The 25681-nt window shown below is 39.2% G+C and overlaps 1 protein-coding gene across 2 annotated transcripts in view; it reads left to right on the top strand.

Annotated features, from left to right (window-relative positions):
• The window catches only part of PALLD (palladin, cytoskeletal associated protein), a 545699-nt gene that overhangs the window by 272114 nt on the left and 247904 nt on the right, over positions 1-25681 (top strand). For both annotated transcript variants that reach the window (XM_020997846.2, XM_020997845.2), the window contains exons 9-10: positions 17143-17262; positions 21027-21369. In XM_020997846.2, coding sequence (XP_020853505.1) covers positions 17143-17262; positions 21027-21369 — 463 coding nt within the window. The remainder of the gene's footprint in view (positions 1-17142; positions 17263-21026; positions 21370-25681) is intronic.

Here is a 25681-nt window from a genome sequence, read left to right as displayed (position 1 = left end):
TAAAGGCAGAAAGGTCCTCAGAGATCACTTAGTCCATTTTACACATAGACAAAGAAGTTCAAGTAAATGACTGGTACAGTGTTTGACCAATTAATAAGGGATAGGGCCAAGACTAGAAACTGAACTTTTCAACTCCTGGCACTACCTTTCTAATCATAACTGGACTTAGAAGGATGGGTAGGCTTTGGAGAGGCATATGGAAGGGAACCAGATGGAGAGAAACAAGATGAATGTGGGAAGGAGCATGGAATAATAATGGATCATCAAAGCTCCTATACACAATAGTGCTTTAAAGTATCAAGTGCTTTACATACACTCTTTTAATTCATGTGGCATACAGTATAGGGCACTGGACTTGGAGTTAGGAAGCCCTAGGTTCAAATCCTGGCCCAGACACGTATTAGCTGTGCAACCTACTTCACCATGATTTAACCTTGTCTTCTGAAAGTAATCTCTATTTACCCATCATGGTTCCCACTAAGATGTAGGAGGCCTCAGGACACAAAAGGATCACAGGTACCTAATATGCAGGGTAATTGTAAGGGAAGTATTTTATATACCTTAAAGTGTTAAAGAAATCAAAGGTATTCGTATTGTTTTAAATAGACAGTTTTTTTAATATAGATTTATTCAATGGACCTATTTTTAAAAGGATCACTGGAGTGAAAAATGTTTTTAAAAGTTAATCTTCATTTGAAAAGAATACACTTAAATTATCCCTCAAAAACTCTAAAGGAAAGAGCACAGATTTTGAGCTAGAAAGTCTAAATCAGGAGTTCTTAACCTTTGTTGCATCATGGACCCCTTTGGCAGTCTGGCAAAACCTCAGGATAATGGTGGGGTTTTTTTTAAACTCTCATAATTGAAGAAAATGCTGAATTTCAGTTGGAGATGGTGAAAATAAAGATATAGGGATTTTTGTTATGAAAGTTCATAACAATTTATCCACAGACCTGTTAGTGGTATGTGCACCCCAGGTCAAAAAGCACTATTCTAGTGGATATTTTTGATAAAAACAAAACAAAATGAAACCAATGTATCTCAGCCTTCTGAAGACAAATTATTATTATTATGAACAGTTACAAGGGAAGGAGAAAGGTACTGGATCCCCATGATGACATTGCCAAGTTAGTTTTATCTAATCTAATCTAAGTTTTATCTATCTAATGCTCAGGGTCATCAGGGAGGGAGAGGAGTGGTTTTGATTGGTTGTTATAGCACCAAAAGTTGATCTAATGTTTATCATAACCCAACCTAGAACTAGAAGATGAAGAAATGGTTGAAGGCTGCTAGACAGATCTTCCTCCTACCTATCCTCTCTGTTAATGTGATGAATTCCAACAATTCAATTTAACTGACACCTGTTAAGTATTTGGTATTTGCAATACAATGTCAGATACTGATAATACAAACACAAAAATGCAACAGCCCCTGCCCTAAAGGAGCTCACATTCTCCTCAAGGACCTCAATATAAAAGTGCATCCAAAGGAATCAAATGGAAGAAGCATTAACAACTGGGGAAATTGGGAAAGGCCTGTTGTAGGCACTGGCACTTGAGCTATGCTCTGAAGGAGGCTAGGGAGTCAATGAAGTGTCTTTGAGGTAGGATAGCATTCCAGACATAGTGGTTAGGGACCACCTGTGCAAAACCCATGGAGATGGGAATGGATTGTCCCATGGGGGAGCAACTTGTAGGACAGTTTGGAGCAGAAAATGCACAAAAGAAAATAAAATTAAATAAGACTGAAAAAATAGAGGAGATCCAGACTGTGGAGAATCTCAGATGCTAGACTCAGCTAAGGATATAAAGTGTACACTAGTGCTTCAGAACCCTTGAAGGAATAATAGACACAACTGAATTTCCAGAAAGCCTTTGAATGACTTCCTTTCCACATCCTACCTAAATAGAGCTGTGGGGATTTCTATCAGGAGCCTACTGTTATCCCTTCCACATCATTGTTAGGAGAATGGCCCCATGACCTAGAAAATCCAACCTAAAATTCTTTGGCCCTCCCTTCGAACAGAGAAGTCTGAATTACTATGGTATTAAAAGATAAAATATGTTGATATTATGCAATCACATATGTATATTTTATGCATTTCTGAGTTTCTAAATTTTTTTCTGTGTTTTTTTGGCATGTTGTCTGTGGCTTCCACAGCACTCTCAAAAAATTCCCATTTAATTTCTTATGCTGAGCCGCGATATATCGAAACTGCACTGGGGCAGTCATGATGTGGAAGGGATAACTGTAGAAGTCTACAAATGTAGCAGTGGGATTATTTCCCTTGCTCACATTGGAAAGATAAGTATATGCAAGGTGTCACAAGAGTCTTTATGTGGTTTTAAGTTATTAAAGCTATCATTTAAGTTTTTAGTTATTAAAACTTAAAACCACATGAATACTTTTGGGACACTCTATATGCAGAGGCAGCTAGATAGCACAGTGGATAGAGAGCTGGACCTGGAGTCAAGAAGACCTGAGTTTAAATTTTACCTCGGATGGTGACTAGGTGTGTAACCTTTTAGTAAGCCAGTTAGAAGGGTTATTATAAGGATAAAATGAGATTTTTGTAAAGCACTTGGCAAACCTTAAGGTATCATATAAATGCTATTATTATTGTGTTCCTCTTTCCTTCAGGCTTTTCCTCTTGATAAGTTTTTAGGTCCTCTTGCTATGATAGCAGCCTTCTTCTGAATATACTATAGCTTTTCATTGTTGTTCTTAAAATGTTATATCCAGAATCAAACATGGTCCTCCAGATCAGACAACTGACTTCCCATGTTCCCATACTAATTGTACTTAAAGATCACATTCCCTTTTTAGCATCCATATCACTCACATAGGTGACTATTGTGGTCCACTAAAGCCCTCATCTTTCTCACCCAAATGGCTGCTAAGCCAGGTCTCCCCCACTCTATAATTTGTTTACCTGATTTTATTTTTAGTCTAAAAGTAGAATTTCACATTCTACTTTTGTGACACATTCACAGCATTGAAATTTATCTTGTTGCACTAAACCCAGCATTCTGTTTTCCTGACTCTGTGTTGGGAAAGAGAAGGTTCTGATTCCAAGAGGCAACAGGGCTTTGAGGATAGAGGCAATGAGATATAGTAGATATAGCACTACGGGGCTTGTAGTAAGGAAGGCTTGGGTTCCAGTCTTGCTTTTAACTTAATAACTATGCAAACCTAGACTAGTCAATCTCATTGTTTGTCAATGAACTCCCTAGACTTTCGCTACTAAATCATGGGTTGGAATGAGAAATCTTTCTTATATAGGATTTTTTTTTTGCCTAGGTAGTTGGGGTTAAGTGACTTGCCCAGGGTCATACAGCTAGTATGTCAAGTGTCTGAGGCCAGATTTGAACTCAGGTCCTCCCAACTCCAAGGCCAGAGTCCAACTACTGCACCACCTACCTGCCCCATCATATATAGTTTTAAGGACAGTACTAAGACGTCTTATAGTTATTTAAGGGGCATGGGTAAACCTGTGGTTTTATCTAGTTGGGAGAATTCCTTCTGTGGAAATTCCCTTTACCAATGCAGATCAGGAATTCTTTTGTGACTCTTCATCCTAGAAAATTTCTCAGGACACTGAGAGGATAAATGACTTGTCCTTGATTAGAGTGTTACAAGGAAAATTCTTCAGTTGGGTTTTAACCGTGATTAATGAGGCAAAACTCAGTTCAAAGAGAATTAAAAGCGTTTATTATGACTGTGTCAGGTATATTGATGGGCTGATCAATGAAGATCAGCAATGGCTTCAAGGTACAGCCAGCTTTTATTGATAACTTTAAAGGCAATTCTGATAGGTCCACATCAGCAAAAGAGGTTGGGCCCTTACATCTCAGTTCCTCCCCAAGGTAGCAAAAGCATGACAGTTTCCAGGTAGGAGAAGCTGAGAAAGCCAGTAATTCAAAAAGCCGCAGATTTTATATCACCTTCCCCAACACTGATTGACAAGCAGGACTGGGAACAAAGGATCACTGAGTCAACATAACTTCCAATAATATAGCCATTATGGATGAGTAGCAGAACTTAAGGCCAGAGCTTCCTGACTCCAAGGCTATTCTTTTATAACAATATTATTATTATTAATAATAATAATATCTATATGGTGCCTATTACGTGCCAAGTACTATGCTAAGCATTTTACAATTATTATCTCATTTGACTCTGACAGTGACCATGAGAGGTAGGTGCTATTATAATCCCCATTTTACAGATGAGGAAACTGAGGCAGACAGGTTAAGGGACTTGCCCAAGGTCACACAGCTAGTATCTAAGATCAGATTTAATCAGGCCTTTCCAATTCGACGCTCTATCCACTAGACCATCTAGCTGCCCCTTTATCTAACATGCCAATTCTCCTCATAGTTGCATGCCAGGGCACAAAAACTAGGAATGAAGACATCTGTAAAAATTCTTCATGTTACCTAAGAGACCTAAGTTATATGGTATTCACATTCCTCAGAGTTACAAAAGAGTCAGTGAGCAAAATGCCTTTTTGTTTTCATTCGGTAAAGTGTTAAATGTGTTCCAGCCTTTAAACAGCATTTCAGAACTACCCTCCTAGAGACACTGCTAGGGTTAAATATCTAGTAGATAATTGAAAAGAAGAAAATGCTACAAAGAAAAAATAAATGATTTCCCCATTTGTAACCACACCCCAGAGTTATGATATGAGGTGGACACTAATTAAGCCCTTCTGTTATTTTTCAGTCATGTCTGACTCTGGTTTTTTTGGCAAAGATACTGGAGTAGTTTGCCATTTCCTTCTCCAGCTCATTTTACAGATGAGGAAATGGAGGCAAATAGGGCTAAGTGAGTTGCCCAGGGTCACACAGCTAATGTCTAAGGCCGGATTTGAACTCAGGAAGATGAGTTTTCATGGCTCATGGCACTCTACCCTCTGTACCACCTAGCTGCCCAATTAAGCCTTAACATTTCCACCCCCACCCCCATTTAGCAAAAGGTGTAATTTCCTGATTTCCACACATTCCCAAATTTTATTTTGCAGAAGCTTAAGTATCTTTATTGGAAGGAAATAAATATCTCATCTCATTTCCTAAGACTAGGTAACATACCTTCACCTTTGACAAAATGTGAACCTCATGAGTTATATATATATATATATACACATATATATACATATATATGTATATATATATGAGTTATCACAAGAAAATTATATATTACTCTGTCAAGATGTCACCATAAATTTTTGTTCTGCCTTCTTTTACTTCAGTTCCCTTTCAGTATTGCCTCTGTGTATTGATCCTACAATAATAATGATAATAATAACCCATATTTGTACAGCAGTTTGCTCTTTGCATACATTCTCCCCACTTTATGGCTAAATAATTTACCCTCTGGGGGCCTCGCTCTTTCCTAATCTGTAAGATGAAGAGGTTGAGCTAGATGCTCTGAGGTCCCTTTCACCTCTAAAACTAGGATCTCATGACTTCCTTTGATGTCACAGTATTATCATCTCCATTTTGCAGATAAGGAAACTGAGATTCTCAGAAACCTGGTGCAGAAGTATGTCTCACTTTATGCAGTAGGGAAAAAAAAAACACAATTTGTAAAGGGGACCCTGTTTAGTTCAATTTTAAGTGCAATGAGGAAGTTTTCTATTTAAAACAATCTTTATTTTAAATTCTTTTGGGAAAACAATCCTTAAATAGAGCAATCACTATACTTTGTATTTCATAATTTTGTATACTTTAAGAGAGCTACTTAAAGGACTTATAGAGTGTTAATTAGGACCACTCACTGATTCAGTTAGCATTAGGGCTCTCTGTGTGAATTTGAGGAGTTTCTAAATGAGAGGGCTTGATCTACATTTCGTAGCAAAGTCTCTCCAAACAAGTGTTCAGTTAGTAACCTGTGTTACTAAGTGTTAAGTGTTAAGTCATATGCACATGACACATATGCAAAAGAGATTTATTAACAGCTGGTTGGAGATGAGAAGGGGGTGTCGAGATCCTCCAGATCTATGTCCAGATTAGAGTGATGATAAGAGGTGATGTCTTCCAAAGATGGCTTTCCAGCCTTCCATTTTGTATAGAAAATGGCCTCTTACCTCTGGAATGTGTTAGACACTTCAGAATCCTTCTAGGAGTTCCAGGATGGTGACTGCTTGAGAGAAAGATGTATTACAATCTACACTTTGGGGTCTTTGAGTGTAGTTATTAGTTGAGGGGCTTGGAATATTACCTGTTTTTACTCAAGATTGATTGAGGAGAAGATTGAAGATGATCTCTGTCTGTGTTCCTAGGGTTATTTGGGCTGAGGCGGATATTTGTCTATGGCATTATAATTGGGAAATAGAGGGAGATTTTTTAACTGGTTCTAGAAGTGGAGGGGGGGAGAAATATTAAGCAATTAAAACTGCACAAGTGTATAGGATAGTGACCAATTAAAATGGACAAAGATCTTCCCAGGGAGTTTTGCCTCTAAATTTTTTGGCATTGGATTAATTAATCAATAAACATCTATTGAGTACCTACTATGTGTCAAGCACTATACTAAGTGCTGGGGGTACAAAAAGAGGCCAAAAAATAGTCCATGTCCCTCAAGGAGCTTACAGTCTAATAGGGAAGCCAACATGCAAATGACAAACAATTTGCAAATAAATATATACAAAACAAATGGTATACAGGATTAACAGGAAATAATTAACAGACAGATGGCACTAGAATTAAGATGAGTTAGGTAAGGCTTCCTGTAGCAGATGGGATTTTAGTTGGCACTTAAAGGAAGCTAGGGAGGTCAGTACCTAGAATGAAAATTAGAGAGCCTTCCAGGCATGAGGCACAGGCAGAAAAAATGCCCAGAACTGAGATGGCCTTGGGTTGTTCTTTCAAATGATGGAAGATATTTATGGCTTTTCCTCTCAGGATTCTACAAGCGAATGCTAACTCAGATCCTACAAGGAAGGGATTATAGTCTTCTAGTACACAGAGATCCTGACAAAGGGAGAATATAGCTATGTATAATGTGTTTATGTGGTATGTATTTTCTTGCAAGTAACATCAGTTCACTTACATTCCTCAAAATGGTTGACACTTGCAGTTACAAAATTCTAAGAAGCAAAAATAAAATGCTTATTTCTTTGCACAAGAAGGCTCAAGGAAACCACACAATAAAGAAACATAAAAAGGGACACAAACCACAAAATCAAATACTATGAAATGAATCGTGGTAGTCACAGTTTAAGGAACCCTACAACAAAGGCTTGCAAAATGGTGAATTGAAAATGGACCTGTTAAAAGCCATAAGTATGATCACTCCATCTTCACGTCAAATGACATTAAGCCAAGCCATCCATCCTTTTAAATGTGACCCACCATTAAGATATCCCAAGTACCCTATACATCAAAAAAAGGAGAAAACATATGCATAACTAAGATATCCTCAGAATTTGCTAGCTCTTAGTAGTAGTAATAAGTATTTATCCTGTAGACACCCCAATTTTCAACTGCAAAAAGCCCAGAATTAAATCATGGCATTTTTGCATTAGCCATTGAGACATCTGTGCTCATGTTGCAAGGTGCCTTATGTACTGATATATAAATGATAGATAGAGATAGGTGATAGAAAAAATAGATAGCATGGGCAGATAAAGATAGATGCTAGGGAGAGAGAGAGAGAGAAGAGGTAGATAGATAATACGTAGAGATAAATGATAGATTGGTAGATGACAGATAAGATGGGTGGGTAGATAGGATGGACAGATAGATAATAGAACAGGTAAGTAGACAATAGGTAGATAGATAATAGATTGGTCGATAGACAATTGCTAGCACTTACATAGTGCTTTAAAGTTTGTAAAGTATTTTGCACAGGCTATCTTATTTGATTCTCACAAAACTGCTATTATTTACCCCATTTTAAAGATGAAGAAACTGAGGTTGAGAAGCAACACAGGATCACACAACTACTAAATGTCTGAGGCAGGAAACAAACTCAAGTCTTCCTGACTCCAAGTCCAAGGTATTATGCATTAGCTGCCTAGAGATAAAGCATTTAAGTGCTTATTTTGTGCCAGGCACAGGGCTGTATATTCAGAAGCTTAGAAAGTCCAGGCTTTGCTCAGATCCTCCAGACAATTCACACTTCCAGGAAGGGTTGGCCCTATATCTTCTGTTGTGGGAAGGTGGGGATAAGGAGTTAGTGAAGGTTATTAAAGTGTCATCCCCCAGCACCATTGTACACAGAACAACTGAAGAGATACACACACAAGAATAAACCCACAAAGTGCTCAGATTCTGGAATCATGATCGGTACAGATAGTTCTTCCTGGATCTTTATTAATATGGCCAAGCAGTATCAATTAGGTTTGTTGGGGCTTCTAGTCCAATCACTGGACCTAGATTTGAAGCCTAGCCATGCCTCAGTTTCCTCATCTGTAAAAGAGGGGGGAGAATTAGACTAAATTATCTATGAGAGTATTCTAGTTCTAAAATACGTGTGAAAAAAACTCATTTTATTTATTTTTGTAAAAGATCTATTTTATTATGATAACATAGTAGCACAGGTGAGGAGTTAGTTATTCAACCTTTCAAACTATGTGCATAGCATGGTAAAGTCAATGTATTGTTAGTTTTGCTTAGTTATTTTACTTTGTTATAAGAGACTTTTCTCAGAGTGGTTGAGCTAAAAGACCTTGGTCCCTTCCAAATCTGAAATTCTATGATTCCAACATCCTTTCTAGCTCTCAATTCCATAATTCCATGGTTTGCTGTTATCTTTTAAGTAAAAATAACCCACATGAATGGTATTTTGGGTTTGATATCTTCCTAACTTAAGAATTTGTCATAGAAGATAAAATGTAAAGTTCATGAGAGCAGAGACTTTCATTTTTGTCTTCCTTTCTTTTGGACCTAGCATGCTACCCGGCAAATTGTAATTAGCTAATTAATAAATGCTTTTTGGTTGATGAATTGATTGGTTGCTTAGAAATCACCACGAAGTACATAGGATAGTACTTACCATGTCTGGAGAATTGAGAAGACATGAATTTCACCTATCTGCTATTATCATTTCAGCAGCAACTGGGAGTAACTGTGTCACAGCAACTGTGATAAACTAGTGAGGGTTTTAACCTCACCACTGGAGCGTTGTAAAAGCCAGAGCATTTGTGTGGTGTTAAGCAAATAGATATGCATTTTAACATACATACCAAAGACAGAATGAGATTTTGCAAAGACTGTCCTGTCCTGCTTTGCTAATCCAGTGTGTTTCTCAGTACTGTCTGGTAGGGTCTTTCATGAATTGTTTGTCATCATTATGGGTCCACTAAGACCCAACATACTCCAATAATATGAAATGCCTTGACTGCTGTATGTGTGCTACTCAGAGCTGTTGAACCAGCTTGCCAAAGAAAGTATTTCAGTCTGAAGAGAACCAGGGCTGAGCTTTTAATTAGACACTCATTTCTGACTGATCTTTCCAGAACAGGAAGTCTTTAGACATACAATGACTTCAAAAAAGAAAATTAATCCAGTTTTAATTGACACAGATGTGCTGCTCTCAACAAAATATTCAGAGTTCCCAGTGCCTTGTGGTTGAATTAAGGAAACTCCACTGAGATAGACTTAGGCAGCTGAACTCCTTTGTTCTCATCACACTTTGATTCTCAAGTGAGGAGAAACAGTATGAAATAATGTCACTCCTTTATTCAACTAGACATGTCATTATTCACTTTGCTTTATATTGTCTTATTTTTCCAAATGAGATGATGTATGCAATATTTTGCAAACCTTCTGACTTTCTATAAATGTGAGCCATTGGGATTGATTTGCTGCAAATTATACTTGCCCAGGATCAGGCTAAAAGCAGATAAACCAAGGTTTTCAGAATGGCATAGCAAGTGGATTTTGTCCACAGTTTTCTGTGATGCTATTTTATTTACTGGGAGGAGAAGAAAGAGTAGAGGATAATCTATAATATTAATAATGTAATTAATATACAGAATAATACAATAATATACAGAACCCTCATTCCTCTCCAAAACTCTGGAGATTCTCTAGAATGCCCCAGAAACTTCTTCATTCTAGAAATTCAGTCTACCATATCCTTATGCCATGCTTCCTTTTATGTGTTGTCTTCCCTTTTTAGGATGTAAGGTCCTTGAGGGCAGGGACTATCTTTCTAAATTCCCATTGCTTGGCACAGGGCCTGGCACATAAAAAGTGCCCAATAAATGCTTGTTGACTGACTGGCTGAGTGAAAGCTGAAAACCTGGCCTCATATTTTACAGAAAAAATTAAGGCCATTCACATTGAATCCCCTCTTCCTCCTCTATCACTTAAGTACCTTCTGCCACTCTCTCCTTTTTCATCCATTTTTCATATGATGAAGTGATCTTACTCCTTACTAAGGCTAACCTTAGTTCATGTGATCCCATCCATCTCAACAGATTGCCACCTCTGGCATACCCACTCATTCACTTATTTTCAATCTCTCTCTCTCTCTGTGTCTCTCCTTCTGTCTCTGTCTCTCTCTCTGTCTACTGGCTCATAAATTACTGCCTAAAAGTTGCACATGTCTCCCCTATCCTGAAAAACCCTTGATCCTTCCATCCCTGCTAACTATTGTCCTATTTCTCTTCTGCCCTTTATAGCTAAACTCCTCAAAAAGGTTTCCTACAATAGGTAGAAAACCTTTCTCTCTTTCCTTTCACTTTCTTTCCTTTCTCTCTCTTTCTCTCCTTTCACTCTTCTCTTAACTTCTTATAATTTGGCTCCTGACCTTATCATTCCATCAAAACTAATATCCTTCTTTCAGTCCTCATTCTCTGCAGCTTTTGAGACTGTTGATCACTCTCTCCTCTGATACGCTCTTCTAAGTTTTCAGGTCCTGGTTCTTCTCCTACCTATCTGACTGCTCCTTCTCTGCCTCCTTTGCTGGATCCCCCTCCAGATCATGCTCTCTAACAATAGGTGTCCCTCAGGGTTCTGGCCTGATCCAACTTCTCTTCTCTCTATACTCCTTCACTTAGTGATCTCAGCAGCTTCCATGGATTTAATTACCATGTCCATGCTGATGATTCCCAAATCTACCTTTCCTGCCCATTTCTCTTCTGACCTCCAGTCTCACATCTCCAACTGCTTTTCAGATATAACGAAGTGAATGACTAACAGACATCTTAAACTCAACATATCCAAAACAAAACTCCTTGTCTTTCCCCCTAAAATTCTACCCTGCACAACCGTCACCTCATGTCTTGATTACTACCATAGCCCGCTGGAGGGTCTGCCTGCCTCAAGTCTTTCCTCAACTCTAGTCCATTCTCCTATTAACGACTGAACTGATTGTCCTTACACACACACGCACCACTCAGTAAACGTTTTCCAGTGGCTTCCTATTGCATTCAGGAGCAAATACAAAGTACTCTGGCACTCAAAGCTCTCCATATCCTAGCCCCTCCTACTTTTCCAGTCTTCTTACACTTTATTCCCCAATACATACTCTCTGATCTAGTGACACTGGCCCCCTGCTAGTTCGTGAATGAGACACTCCATCGTTTGGCTCCACGCATTCTCTTTGGCTGTCCCGCATGCCTGGAATGCTCTCCCTCTTCCATTCTGACTCCTGACCTCCCTGGCTTCCTTTGAGTCTCAACCAAAATCTCATCTCCTACAGAAAGCCTTTCCCAATACCTTTTAATTCTAGTGCCTTCCTTCTGTTAACTATTTCCTATTTATCCCTGTGTACAGTTTGCTTTGTATATATTTGTTTTCATGTTGTCTTTTTCAGTAGATTGTAGGCTTCTTGAGGGCAGGGACTGTCTTGTCTCATTTTGTATCCCCAGCATTTAGCACAGTGCCCGTCACATATAGATACTTGGTAAATGTTTATTGAATTGAATTGGTAAACTGATACAGACACATACAGCTCTGCAGCAAGTAGTTCAACAAAGTGAATCTGTGTGAAAAGAATAGTTACAAAGGTACCATATGGAGGTGGGGGTGATATATTTATAGAGCTGATTGCCTTTGTATGCCATACTGTGAGTTCCTTGAGAACAAGGACTATTTAATTTTTGTCTTTGTATCCTCAGCACACAGCATGGTGTCTGGAACTCAGTAGGCATTTAGTAAACGCTTGTTGACTGATGATAAAAGAAATGATTATTAATAACCAATGATTTGGGGAGATCCAGAGTTCTCCCACTTTTTTACAAAGTCCTCATTTTAAGGCTCAGCCTCTGAGGGACAAGACTGATGATAGCAGATAGGATTAATATTCTCCTCAATCTAGATATGCTACCCCATCCAACCTTACAAGGAATTTTATCTAAGGTGAAACTCCCAGCCCACTGTGTTCTGCTCAGGCTTGTGTGGTGGTGGTAGAGGGAGATATAGACCTTTTGTCTAGATTTCCCTAAGGTTAGGGGTGATTTGGAAGTAAATGACATGATCCAAGTTACATTCCCCCAATCCTTCATTAGAATAGGTCCACTTGTCATTATAATATTCATTCTCTCTCATTAATTGTTAACCAATCAGAGTTGATTGCCACCTTCAGGAACACCTGCTCTTCCAAGGGCATCTAAACTGTGAGCTCGCCACCATGATTCACACTTGGCATTTGAGAATGTTACTGACTCATCTGTTCTTTTCATATAGATTTGCTTTGTTGAACTACTTGCTGCATAGCTATATGTGTCTGTATCTGTTTACCAATTCAATTCAATAAACATTTACCAAGTATCTATATGTGACAGGCACTGTGCTAAATGCTGGGGATACAAAATGAGGCAAGACAGTCCGTGCCCACAATGACAAATAATATGCTAGTATTATTAATAAAATGATTACCCACCCAGAGATTATGTCTCTTGAACTTTTTGAATGTAATGATTTCCTCTACATATTTGGCTAATTTTAAGAGACATCTCACCAAATTTTGAAAATCTAGACTCTCTGGATCTCTGAAATATAAAGGAGAGAGAGGATGATCAGTAATGTCAAGTACATCAGATAGCTCACAGGGGGATGAGAACTGAAATTTACAACAATAGTAGTAATAATGATGGTAATGATAGCTGATATTTATATTTGCTTATTAAATGCCAGGCACTGTGCTAAGTGCTTTATAATTATTATTTCATTTGATCCTCACAATAACACTGCAAGGTTATTATCATCCCCATTTTTTAGAGTTGAGGAAACTAACTGGATTTGGCAGTTTTGGCAGGGAGGGAGGCAATCAGTGATCTTGGAGTGAGCAGTTTCAGTAGAATCGAGGAGGAGGTAACACTGTGGAGTGCACAGGTTGAGAAAGTGGAGGTAATAGAGATTACTGTTCCTAGAAATTTGCCAATAAAGACAAGAAGAGATCAAGGATAACAGCCCAAAAGAGGAACTGGGGCAAGAGAATCTTGATTAAGCTGTGATCCTCTTTTAAGACAGGGGAGATATAAGCACATTAAGTGATAGAATCCAATTCAACAAACATTTCCAAAGTATGCACTTTTCTCTGGAGGTGTTTGAAAATGCCTTCATTGAGGGAGCCACTGAATGATGAACAAAGTTTATGGCTCACTGGAGAGCCCTCTTCTCCTAGCCTTTCTGTGTACCATTTATTCACTCTTGATCTTTCATTTAGTTATATAAGGCATGAAATTTAGTAAATAATATCTTAAGGCCCTAATCAATAGTTTAACATGTGCAGATATCTGTCTTGGTCTCCTCTTCACTCATCTATATACTTTAGTCCCCTTCATCATTACATCATCATTATGTGTCTGTTCTATTGGGTATTGCCAAAATTGTACATCAAAAATTATCCCTGATTTCTGAAAGTTCAAAATCATACAAAAGGACACCAAAAGAAAGAGAAAATAGTTTTCCACTTACCCAAAGTTAATACCAGGCCTCCTCACTGGAGATTTGAAGAACTAACCATGGGTAGTTTTGTTGGCTGGATGGCACAGTGGACAGAGTGCTAGGCCTGAAGTCAGACAGACTCATCTTCTCAAGTTCACATCTGGCCTCAAGCATTTAACTAACTGTGTGACCCTGGGCAAGCCACTTTAACCCTGTTTGCCTCATTTTTCTCATCTGTAAAAAGAGCTGGAGAAGGACATTAATGGCAAAACATTCCAGTATCTTTGCCAAGAAAACCCCAAATGGGGTTACAAAGAATCAGACACAACTGAAATGATGGAACAACAACAGGAGCACACTAGGTGCTATTGTTGTGAAGATCAAATGAGTTACATATGTGAAGTTCTCTGCAAACTTTTAAAGTGCTATGTGACTGCTAGCTATGATGATGATAATGTCCCATGACAAACAGTACATTTTTTTTAAAAGTTAGGAAGGAGGAATACTCTGTTTTTCAAAGGTTTCATCAATGAATACTAAAATTTTCCAGGCACTCTCCTATGCAGCATGGTCATTGACAGATAATTAACAACATCACTTAAGAATGGCAAGCCAAGATCAAACATTATTAATTCTAGATGAAGTTATAAAACACAAAGATATCATCTTTATTTACCATCCTCCTTTGATTTTATATTGTACTTTACAGTTTTTAAAAGTTCTTTTTTTTTTAACAACAACCTTATAGAGTTGGCTCTTCAAATATCCTCCCTATTTTGTGGATGAGCAAAGCGAGGCTCAGAGACTATAAGTGACTTGCCTAGACTTAGTAACACAGCTAAATAGATAGCCAACCAGTACTCAAACCCAGATCTTCTAACTAAATCCAGTATTGTTTCCACTCTGCTTTTCTGTTCCCCTGTGTCTTCTAGGAAGATTATGTGCAAATCACATTTTTACCAACAAATCCCATCTTTTCCATAGCTAACATAGTATCAGACCTGCTGATAGGACATTGAGTAAGGTTACATGGATTAAAGAATTGTAAAACAGTTATCTAAGGTCTTTAGCGGGAAGGTCACTCCTGAGAGAGGCAATCAGGAAAATCTTTCTCAAGAAGGCAGCCTTTGAATTGGGCTTCATAAGTAAGACATCAACAGGTAGGAAAGGGGATATTTCCGCTATGGGGAAAATCATGAGCAGAATCATGGAAGTTTATGAACTCAAGGATATTTTCAGAAGAGAGTAAATTAGTCCATTTGGAATAGAGTACAAAGACCATGGAGAAAACTAATATGACATAAAGTTCGAAAAGTAAGATGACACCAGACGGTAGGGGGCCTTGAATATGAGGTGAATGTGTTTGAACTTTACTCAGTAGACACTGGGGAGCCATGGAAGACTTTTGAGCAAAGGAGAGACATAGCCAGATTCATAAATAAGGAAGTTAAGTCTGGCATCAGTATGAAGGGTGGCTTAAAAGCGAAGAGAATGAAGGAAGGGAAGCTTTTTAGAAGGCTTTGGCAGTAGTCCACATATATGGAAATGAAAGCCACTACTGTAATGGCCACAATAACAGAAAGAAGAGGATAGATATGAGGAAAACTTCAGAGGATAAAACTTATGGAACTTAGTAATTAATTGGAAGGCAGCTAGGTAGTACAGTAGAGTCAAAAAGATTCATCTTTATGAGTTTAAATGTGGCCTCAGATACTTACTAGCTGTGTCACCCTAGGCAAGTCACATAACCCTGTTTGCCTCAATTCTTCATTTGTAAAATGAGCTGGAGAAGGAAATAGCAAACCACTCCAGTATCTTTTCCAAGAAAACCCCAAATGGGGTCAGAGTTGCATATTATTGGAACAACTGAACAACCACAACAAATTAATTGGGTATGAGAGGTGAGGGAAATGATTCCAAAAAGTGATGCTGACCTTTTGAATATTGCTTATTATGCAAATGTAGGTACTACTGACAATAAAAAAAAAAATAGTGACATCAAAAGGAGCAAATTATGAGCAAGGTCAGTTTTGGCCAGGTTTGAAGTTGCAGTGAGACATTTCTGCTAAAGACATGACAGCTAGACAAATGTATTTGGACCTGGGAAAAGAAGTCAGGGCTGGGGATAAATGTTAATATTATCTGAATGGAAGTCATCACAATAGCTAGGGAAGTGAATAAAATTAACAAAGAAGAAAACGTAGAGAAAGAAGAGATGAGTTCCCAGGAAAGAAGCTTCACAAAGGAAAAGAAACCACCATCAGAAAAGGCAACACAATGACCATCGAGGTAGAAATGAAGCTAGTATGAAACAGCATCATGGAAGCTAAAGGAGGAGAGTATTAAGAAATAGTTGTAGTCAGTGGTGTCAGGTAGCAACAAGGCCAAGGAACATGAGGACTGAGAAGAGACTACTAAATTTGGAAGTTAAATCAGGTCAGTAGTGACCTTGGAAAAAGCTGTTTCTCTAGAGTGGTAGGCATAGGAGATTGATTGCTAGAGGTTGATGAGTTTAGGGGGTGGTGAGGAAGTAAAAACAGTGAATATGAAGCATACTTAGAAGTTTAAAGGAAAAAGGGAAGAAGGAAAAGGGGTGTTAGCCTGAGGCAGTGACAAAGTCAAAGGAAAATGGTGTTTTTAGGATGGGAAAACTTGAGCATATTTGTAGGCAGTTGGGAAGGAGCCAGTAAAGGAGAAATTGAAGAGTCCAAAGAGAATAGAGATGATCAATAAATCAAGGTACAGGATGAGACAAAGGATTAAGGGTTATTTTTGGCAAGGGCACCATCTTGTCCTGTCTGTATGGAAGGGAGAAGAAAGAGATGCCTGATAATAAAAAGCAGTTCAGAGTTGTGGAGGAGAGAAGCTCCTGCTAACTCTTCTGCTAAATAGTTTAAGATACTGGAAACAGAAAGAGACAGAGACAGAGACAGAGAGACAGAGATGTAGAGTACATATATATCTAGATATGTACTTATCATCTCACCTCATTAGAATATAAGCTTTTTTCATTCCTTTTATTTGTGACCCCAGTCCCTTGCACCATGCTTGGCACATAGGAAGTGCTTAATTAATATTTGTTGACTGATCATTGGAATATGTAAGTATAGGCAGGAGGGGAAATATCCCTTAAGAATTTGACTGAAAACTTCTTAAATTAAAAGATCCTTTTGTACGACTAATTATCATTCTCTGATAATTTTTTTTTACAAATTAGAATGGGTTTTTTCCAGTTTTTTAACAGAGTGCCTTCATTTCACTCCTGTGGGCTGACCTAATAATCTCTGTTCTTTTCCAGAGGAGATTTGTACCCTGGTCATTGCAGAGACTTTTCCTGAGGATGCAGGAGTCTTCACTTGCTCTGCAAGAAATGAATATGGATCTGTAACCAGCACCGCAGAGCTAGTTGTCAACTCAGGTACACGACCAATAGGGAAATGCAGAGTTTCTGTACCATGATGTTAGATCACTTCCTGTGGCAGCATGCAGAATTCTAACTAATTACTTCAGAAGATAACTACTGTACTTCAAGAAATAGTTCTCTAAGTCTTGCTCACTTCTCCTAACTAGCAACTTTTTGAAGTGGAAACAAAAGCCATTTTTGATGGGGAGGCATAGAAATAGGAGAGGAGCTTTCAAGGCCATGTGGTAAGCATTAGGCACACACATGCGCATGCACACACACACACACACACACACACACACACACAGAGATAAAAACTCTGTAAAGTATCACAGAAAAGAGTATTACCAGTGTTCTTTGAATCCACAGATTTCCAGTTCTGCCTCTGTTTCCCTTACTGCAAAAAGGGGATAATAATTCTCATTCTACCTGTCTTGTGCTTAGTTCTGAGGAACATGTTTCACAAATCTTTAAAATACTCCAGAAACGTATTCCAGGATTATAGCATCATAGAAAATTATCATAGAAGCTCAGAAGCTAATGGATCAGATCCTGCTAATGTTTAACAGCTGAAGCTGAGGCAGCAGGACACAGTGAAACAGCCACGCAGGAGATCCAGACATATGTGTAGTTGGTCATCAGTGAAGCTTCCAGAAAGGGAAGCACAGGAAGGGAGCTAATATGAGAAAAGAGAAATGATTTTTTTAATCTATGAAATTAAACTTCACAGCAACTACACACAGCCATTCTGTGAAGAGAGCAGCATGGTTTGTTGCTCCTGTTTGGGGAAAAAACAACAATGAATGTGGGGACAGCTAGCTGGTGCAGTGCATAGACCATTGGCCCTGAAGTCAGGAGGACCTGAGTTCAGATATGACCTCAGACAGTTATTAGTTGTGTGAATCTGAGCAAGTCACTTAACCCCCACTACCTCGAAAGAAGGATGCCAAAAAACAATTCAAATGGCCAAACTTGGCACCTAAGAAGAGATTTTAGAAGGTACATTTCCCTACTTCTTTTCCGATGTGAGAGTGCGGGTGTGGAACACTAAATATAATGTCAAACTTTTTCAATCTGTTGGCTAGTTTTGCTGAACTGCCCCCCCCCTTTAAAAATTCCTTTCTTATAGAAGATTTCTCTCCGGGAGGAAAGATGGGGGTGGAAACAGACGCAGGAAATGTTATTGATATAAACTCACAAATAAGCAGTTTAATGTGAAAATGATTATCTCCTCTTAGTATTTTATTTCAGCCTGAGTATTCATTACATTCCTCTCTCAGTCATTACCTTTCTGAAAACTTCTTCAATACTTCTCAGTCTCCCCTACAGTACCTGCCTAGCATAGTGCTTTGTACATAGCGGGCCATCAATCAAGATTTGTTGTTTGATGAACTGGAGTTGCACTGGACATCCTTTTCTGATTCCTGGAGAGTGGGAACTTGGTGCTAGGTGGCAGCAGAGGCAAGACAAAAAGAAGTAAAGAGATAGGAGAATGGTGATTGTGGGCTCCCATGGCTCCTCCCAATTAAGAGCAGAAAAACAAGGCCCAGCACAGCATGCGAAGAGCTGATGTGAATGAGTCATTCTTCAATGCAGGGGTAAAGCCTGATGTAAGGGCTAGAGTTGAGGAAGAAGCCTGAATGTAGGTTCTTCCACCAACATACTGGGCATATTACAGGATGGCCTCGGCAATAATGCAAGAATCACTAATTCAATTTCAGGGAGTCAGAGAAATATGTGACATTAAAACCACAGCTAGGAATTCCAGTGCCTAGAGTAAACTCAGTGGTGTCAGAAACAGAGACTTGGAGATAGTCTGGGTCTACTGAGATAGAAGGATTCTACTGAGTGAGGGAACAGAACATGGTCCAGCCAGGTTAGGCCAGGGTATCCCAGCACAGTGAGAGTTAAACAGGACAGTCTGACCAGGTTGAATGAGGTCATGCTCAAATTTTGGGACAGGGATATGACAATGACTAGACCCTTGGCAGGGTCCAGAGCCCAACAGAAGAGGGGAGGCAATCACACTGTAAGGCTCAGGGCCAGCGGCTGGCCATAAAGCAATGGAGAAGCAAGCTGAAAGAGCACCGTGGGAAGGAATTATATTCCCCCTCCCCTCCATGGATGTTGACGCTCTTGGGCAAAGCCCCAGTGTCCCTGCCTTAGGGTCCTGTGAATATAATGTCTAATGGAATTATTGTTATGAGCTCTGTGGCCTTTCCCTGTGCTTGACCTGATGTGACCCTCCTACATACTGCCGCAATCAATCAACGTCTATACAACACCGTGGCCAAACACAGATGTTCCAACTGCATGGACTAGGTTTGCTTTGAGATCTGAGATCTCAAGCAGGTCCCTTAACTGAATTCTTCAACTTCCCCCCATGTAAAATGCAGATGCACAAAAGCAGTGTTACCAGGCCTGCTAGCTTTAACTTTGTAACATCTCTCAAACACGACCCCTTTTCTCCTCCAGCACTGCCACCACTATAATGCAGGTCCTCAAGCCTGTACTACTGCGATAGCCTGTTGGTGGGTATTGTTTGCTAACATTTATATCACACTTACTACTATGTGTCAGGCACTGTGCTGAGTGCTTTACAATCATTTGATCCTCATAACAACCCTGTTGAAGTAGGTGCTGTTATTATCCCTATTTAATAGATGAGGAAACTGAGGCAAACAGAGGTTAAGTGACTTGCCCACAGTCACACAGCTAGTATGTATCTGAGGCTGGATTTGAACTCAGGTCTTCCTGACTCCAGGTCCAGCATCCTGTCCACTTTGCCACCTAACTGCCAACCACAAGTCTCTCCACAACCCGATTCATCCTCCATTCAGCCACTAAAATGATTTTCCTGAAGTCTAGGTTTAACCATGTCACCTCCTCAACTCAAGAAACACCAGTGGCTCCCCATTACCTCCAGGATCAAATACAAAATCTTCTATTTGCCTTTCAAAGCCCTTCATTACCTAACCCACCCCACCTCCCTTTCCAATATTCTCACATCTTACTCTTCACTAAGTATTCTTCTATCCAGTGACACTACCTGCTTATTCTTCCTCAAACAAGACATTTTCTCTCCAGGCTCTGGGTCTTTTTTCTGACTGTTCCCCATGCTTGCAATGCTCCCCACCTCTATTCTGCCAACTGGTTTCTCTGGCTTCCTTTGTATTCCAACTAAAGTCTTCTATTACAAGAAGCCTTTCCTGACCCCTTTTAATTCTAGTGTCTTCCCTCTCTTAATTATTTCTTATTTATCCTATATTATAGATTATTTGGATGTATATGTTTGTTGTCTCCACTGCTACATTGGAAGCTCTTTGAGGTCAGGGACTGTCTTTTGCCTCTGTATATATTCCCAGCATTTAGCATGGTGCCTGACACATAGTAGGTCCTTAATAAAAGTTTATTAGTTGATTCATTAGCATATTCAACACTGATCAAATTCTGTTTTCATCCTTTGTTAGAAATTTCTGCAAGCTCTCTTGCTGCTAAATAAGCAGTAGCTGGTTTCCCCTTACAAAGACATAATCTGAATTCTAGTGGTCAGTGGTCATTTGAAGCAAATGTGGAAGTTAGCAAAGTCCTTCAGAAGAAATATCCAGCTGGCATTGTCTGGACATCATGCAGGAGCACTGTAGTCACTTGTCTTTTGATGGATTAACAGCACTCAATGTTTGTAAAAGATCTTGTATAGTATGAAAATAACTTCTTGGAGTTGGAGTGTCTTATTTTTTCCCCTTTCTTCTTTTTTTCTTCCTCCCTCCTTTCCTTAGCCAACATAGAAAACTGTGGCCCTGACTCCATAAGACAATCCAACAGTGATGATTTCCAACATGATCCACCTCCCCCTCCACCTTTAGAGATCAGTTCCTTTGAGATGACTCCAGAGAAACCTCCAGAGAGCCAGCCAGTGACCCACCCTGAGCTTGGACTAGGCATGGCAGGCCTTCAACTGCAACTCAACTCTGCCAGGAGGGAAACCAATGGCATCCATCTGAGCCACGGAGTAAATGGACTGATTAATGGCAAAGCAAACAGTAAGAAATCTGCCCCAAAGCCAGCTGCCCTGCTTTCACCCACAAAGGAGCCACCTCCGCTGCTCGCCAAACCAAAACTGTGAGTATTTTCTGCGTGGTTTTATAAAATCCTCCTCATTTTAAATTCTCTACCTGGTTAGAACTAAAACTGCCTGGAAGCAATTATCTGGTGAATGAACCAGTTGGCCAGAATAGTCTCTTCTTTGGCTGTCAAGCCAGGGAGTCTTTCCACTACTTCTCCCACTCCGCCAAGGGGCAGAAGGTCTGGGACAATTCAAACAAAACAAATAACTGAAACAGGGATTTAAATGGGAGGCTTAAAAATCTAGGGGATTACTCTGCCTTTTTGCCTGAAAAGACCAGAAAGTGTGATCGATCATTCCTTCTGCAGAATCAGCGAGCTGTGCATGCTGGGGTATAGGCCTGGTGTCTTTGTCTCGTAGGCAAAAGTGTGATCCATGGAGCAAAGATGATTTTGAACCTTCCCATGCTTATTATAAATTATAAATCGTCCAGAATTAAGCAACTGGGAAGAGACCTAAATATTCTACCAAAGAATGAGAGGCAGAGGGGAAAACTTAATCATTTGGATCAGAAAATTGTGTCCTGAATATGAATATCAGCTAAAGAATGAAAGGAGGGCTTAGAAATACAGCACGGCCCTGGATCTCGGACAAGAGTACAGGGCCTGGCCAAGGTCGTGGCAGACCTGGAGATAGCCCAAGGCATGATGTGTTGAGGAGCCAGAACGTGTTGGCCAACTTAACAGTATATCTTTTCTTATGTTTTTGGATGGGACCTATGACTTCATCTCTGTGGGCAGGTCTGCTTAAAGAATTTCGTCTACCTAAACAATTCAGCCTCTTCTCTACAACCTAGAGTTTCAGAGCACCTCCGGGAGACACTGGTTGGTTGGCTGTTGTCCTTTGTTCTCAAAGAGGACCAAAATGACATCACTATGTCAGAGTCAAATTACAGTGTGTCCAGCTGGCCGATCAGACCAGTATGAGCTAGGAATGCTCCACCACCGGTTGGGCACAAATAGCCCATGGGAACATTTTGGGTGGATTCTTTAAATCTGAACATCTCATGGTTAAGTGACTTGCCTAGGGTCCCTCAGCCTATATGTCCCTTTGAATGCAGGCTTTCTCTTGTCACTGTGGTATGTTCTCTGTGCATTATGCCATCATGCTTCTCAAGAAATGCTATATTTTAGGGGGATAAATACTCACTTTGGTCATAGATCATAAATTTAGAACTGGAAGCGACCTTAAAGGCCAACTAGTCCAACTCCCTCATTCATTGTGAAGATTAGGAAACTGAGTCTCAGTTAAATGACTTCCCCAAGATCACATAGGTAGTTAGTGTCAGAGGATTTGAACCTAGATCCTCTGACTCCAGAACCAGTGCCCTTTTCACCACACCTCCAGCATGCCAACAACCTTACAGCCGCCTCAAGTCCAGTTCTGTTTGTGTTTTTACTGATGTATAGGGGAAGGGAACAAGCAAGAATTTTTTCAGTGTGTACTTTGTACCTGGCACTGTGCTTAGCATTTTATAAATAGTCCATATAGCTCCTTCACAAGTGGTGGCTCTGGCTTAGGAAATCCTTAAACTGAGTCTTTCCCCAAATGCCACCTTCACTTTTAATTTCTGTTATTTTCTTAACATGATAAACTTTGCATGAGCTGTTTCCATTGGCACCATTCACCCAAGAGCTGTTAGAAATGAAGCCATTCTAGGGCCAGAGAAAAGAAGAAATAAATGAAGGAACAAGGTCACAGTAAATCTTCCATCAAAGCATAGCAACCTCTAGTTGCTAATCTGATGTAGGTCAGTGGAAAGAATAAGATTCCTTCAATATGGGCATATACTTGAATGAGCTCACATTTTCATGAAAGTAAACTATTAAACGTTCCCAGCTTTTCATGCCATGAAAGTTGGAAAACAAGACTCTTTTGCTTGGTTTTATATCTGTTTTGTTTTGGTCTTCATTTTTTTTCTTCCCCTTGATATTCCACAGCCCAGACTATCACTGGACTCAAGCACCAATCATTTCTTAAGAATACAAGAGAGCTCAGAATCACTGAGTCGTTGAGGTGTGCCATGAGGAAGTGATACAGCAAACTGGTCAAGCTGTATGCAAACCAGCAGTCAGAACACCTTCCTTTTATTAATAAATAGGTAGACAGTTACAAAATAAAATGTAGGGACCAGAAGAATAGTGTACAGAATGAATACAACAATGTAAAGGAAAAGATCAGTGAAAGGAGGCTGAACCCTTGAGTAACTGAAAAACCAATAATGGTCCCAGAGAACAAATATGGAAATGTAACTTCTTCCTCTCAGTAGAGAAACGGGGGGCTACTAGGGCAGACAGTTGCAAATATTGTCAATCGCTGCCATTGCTTGTTTTTGCTCAGTTTTTTTTTCCTTTTACAAAGGAGGGTTCAAACTGGGAAGGGGACAGAGATATATGCAGAAATGACTCTAATGTGAAAACAAAAGGCACTAATAAGATGCATTTTAAAATAAAATTAGTTGCAGACCCACCCAAAGGTATACAGTTTCCAAAAGCTAATCATCTTCTTCTTAATACATATTCACCCTTCAATGGAAATTCAGATTAAAGAGCTATTGAGCATACTGTTATACAGTAGAGGCTTGCCAAGAACTTGGGTTGTATTAGTCAAATTTTTTGAATAACCTGTGGGTGACTTTGTATACTCCTGTAAACACTTTTCAGTGTTGAATATCCAACATAATCTTAGGTAAAGAGACTAGGGGATATGATCTCTAAGGGAGGATGAACTTACAAGTGGACTAATCTCTCATTAATCCTGGGCCTAGAGCTGGAAGGGACATCAGAAGCCAACTGGTTCAGCCCCTCATTTTACAGATAAAGGCACAAAGGCCCAGGCCAGTCAAATGACTTGCTTGATTCACACAGGTAAAGTGTGAAAAGAGGGAATTGACTGAAGATCAATGCAGATCTCCAGAGCTGATATACTTTCTGGTTCACCATATTAAGAAGAGACTTTGCACACAGGGGGGCTGGCCGCTAGAATGAAGCTTCTTTCATGATTGTGTTTCAAGTATATATTTTTGCATGATTTTCTGAGGGAAGTTCTGATCTGGCATAGGAAGAAGGACTAATGCATTTTAATAAGTCAGCCTTGCCTGTGTTTTTGATTAAATGAAATATGTCTTCCTTAGTTGTTTTAAATTGAACATAAATCACAGGAGCATAAACATTGGAAGTTGTTAACAGGCATTAACTGTCCCTCTTATCTCCAGAGTTCAAAAATGCTTGGCTTTGAGTTCTGATCGTGGGGATGTTCATGTGGATGTGATTTCTTTCTTCTGAGTGTTTTATTTTATTTTTTTGCTATGTCTATGAAAAGCAGACAAAACAATTTTGTGATTATTAAGAGAGAAGGATGAGTGGCTTAGATACAAGTTTCTAGAATGACATCATGAGTTGCTTATGACCTAGATTTTAAACACGTATTCAGGTACAGATAAATGAGACTTCAATTTCCAAAGTAGCTATTAACATTTTTATATGAAAATTCAGAAAGAAAAAAACTTCGCCTCAAGGGACTGGACTGAATTTCCAAATGGTGCTATTAACCCCATAAAGCCCAGGAGTCAGAGAAATGACTCCTGTGAAATGTGCTTCAGTGTTCAATATTTCCTTTCAAATTGTCATTCATTCACAGGCTTAGCACCTGTTATTTCTTTATTTTCATTTTTAGAATATTATTCAAAGGAATTAAAGTCTTTTTTAGCTATAATCATTTTTATTCTAAGATCTCTTAGATGTTTTATGAGAGTTGGTAGCAACATCCTCAAGAAAGAGTCTATCTTCTTAAAAATTCTGTCTATGGGTAGGAAAAATACTCCTGAAATATAGCTACAAAACTGTCAGTGATTGATTGCTAATTCAACTGTTTACAAAATAAAATTTGCCATTTGACGGACACATGAAGTGAGAAAGAATGATGTTGTAACCTTTCTTTCCTTAATAATGCTGTTGCTGTTTTCTTTCTTCCTCAGTAAGATCAGTACCTTACCTTGCAGGGCACCTGCCACCTTAGCCATCTTCACCTCTGATGATCACACTAATGGAAAGTAGCAATGAAGAGCAGAGATAAATGGGGTTAAAACTTTTTTTCCTAAAAAAATACAGAAAAATTTAGGGAATTGACCAAGAAACCTGGAATTTGGCTCATATGTTCCTGAAAATGGTCACTCCTCTTAAAAAAAAAAAAAGCTCATTAAAGTTTTTTGTCATTTTTTTTCCCAAAGCAACTTTAAAAAAGTAGATCTTTGATTTCCTAGTGTAGGAAGCTCCTAGTATGGAGGTCAACATATTTTCTGCAACTTAT

This window comes from Phascolarctos cinereus, unplaced genomic scaffold, assembly GCF_003287225.1.
Source record: "Phascolarctos cinereus isolate Bilbo 61053 unplaced genomic scaffold, phaCin_HiC Scaffold_9;HRSCAF=440, whole genome shotgun sequence".
Lineage (NCBI taxonomy): Eukaryota > Metazoa > Chordata > Mammalia > Diprotodontia > Phascolarctidae > Phascolarctos > Phascolarctos cinereus.
Note: the sequence above shows the minus strand (reverse complement) of the source record. Positions and strands in the feature narration are given on the sequence as shown.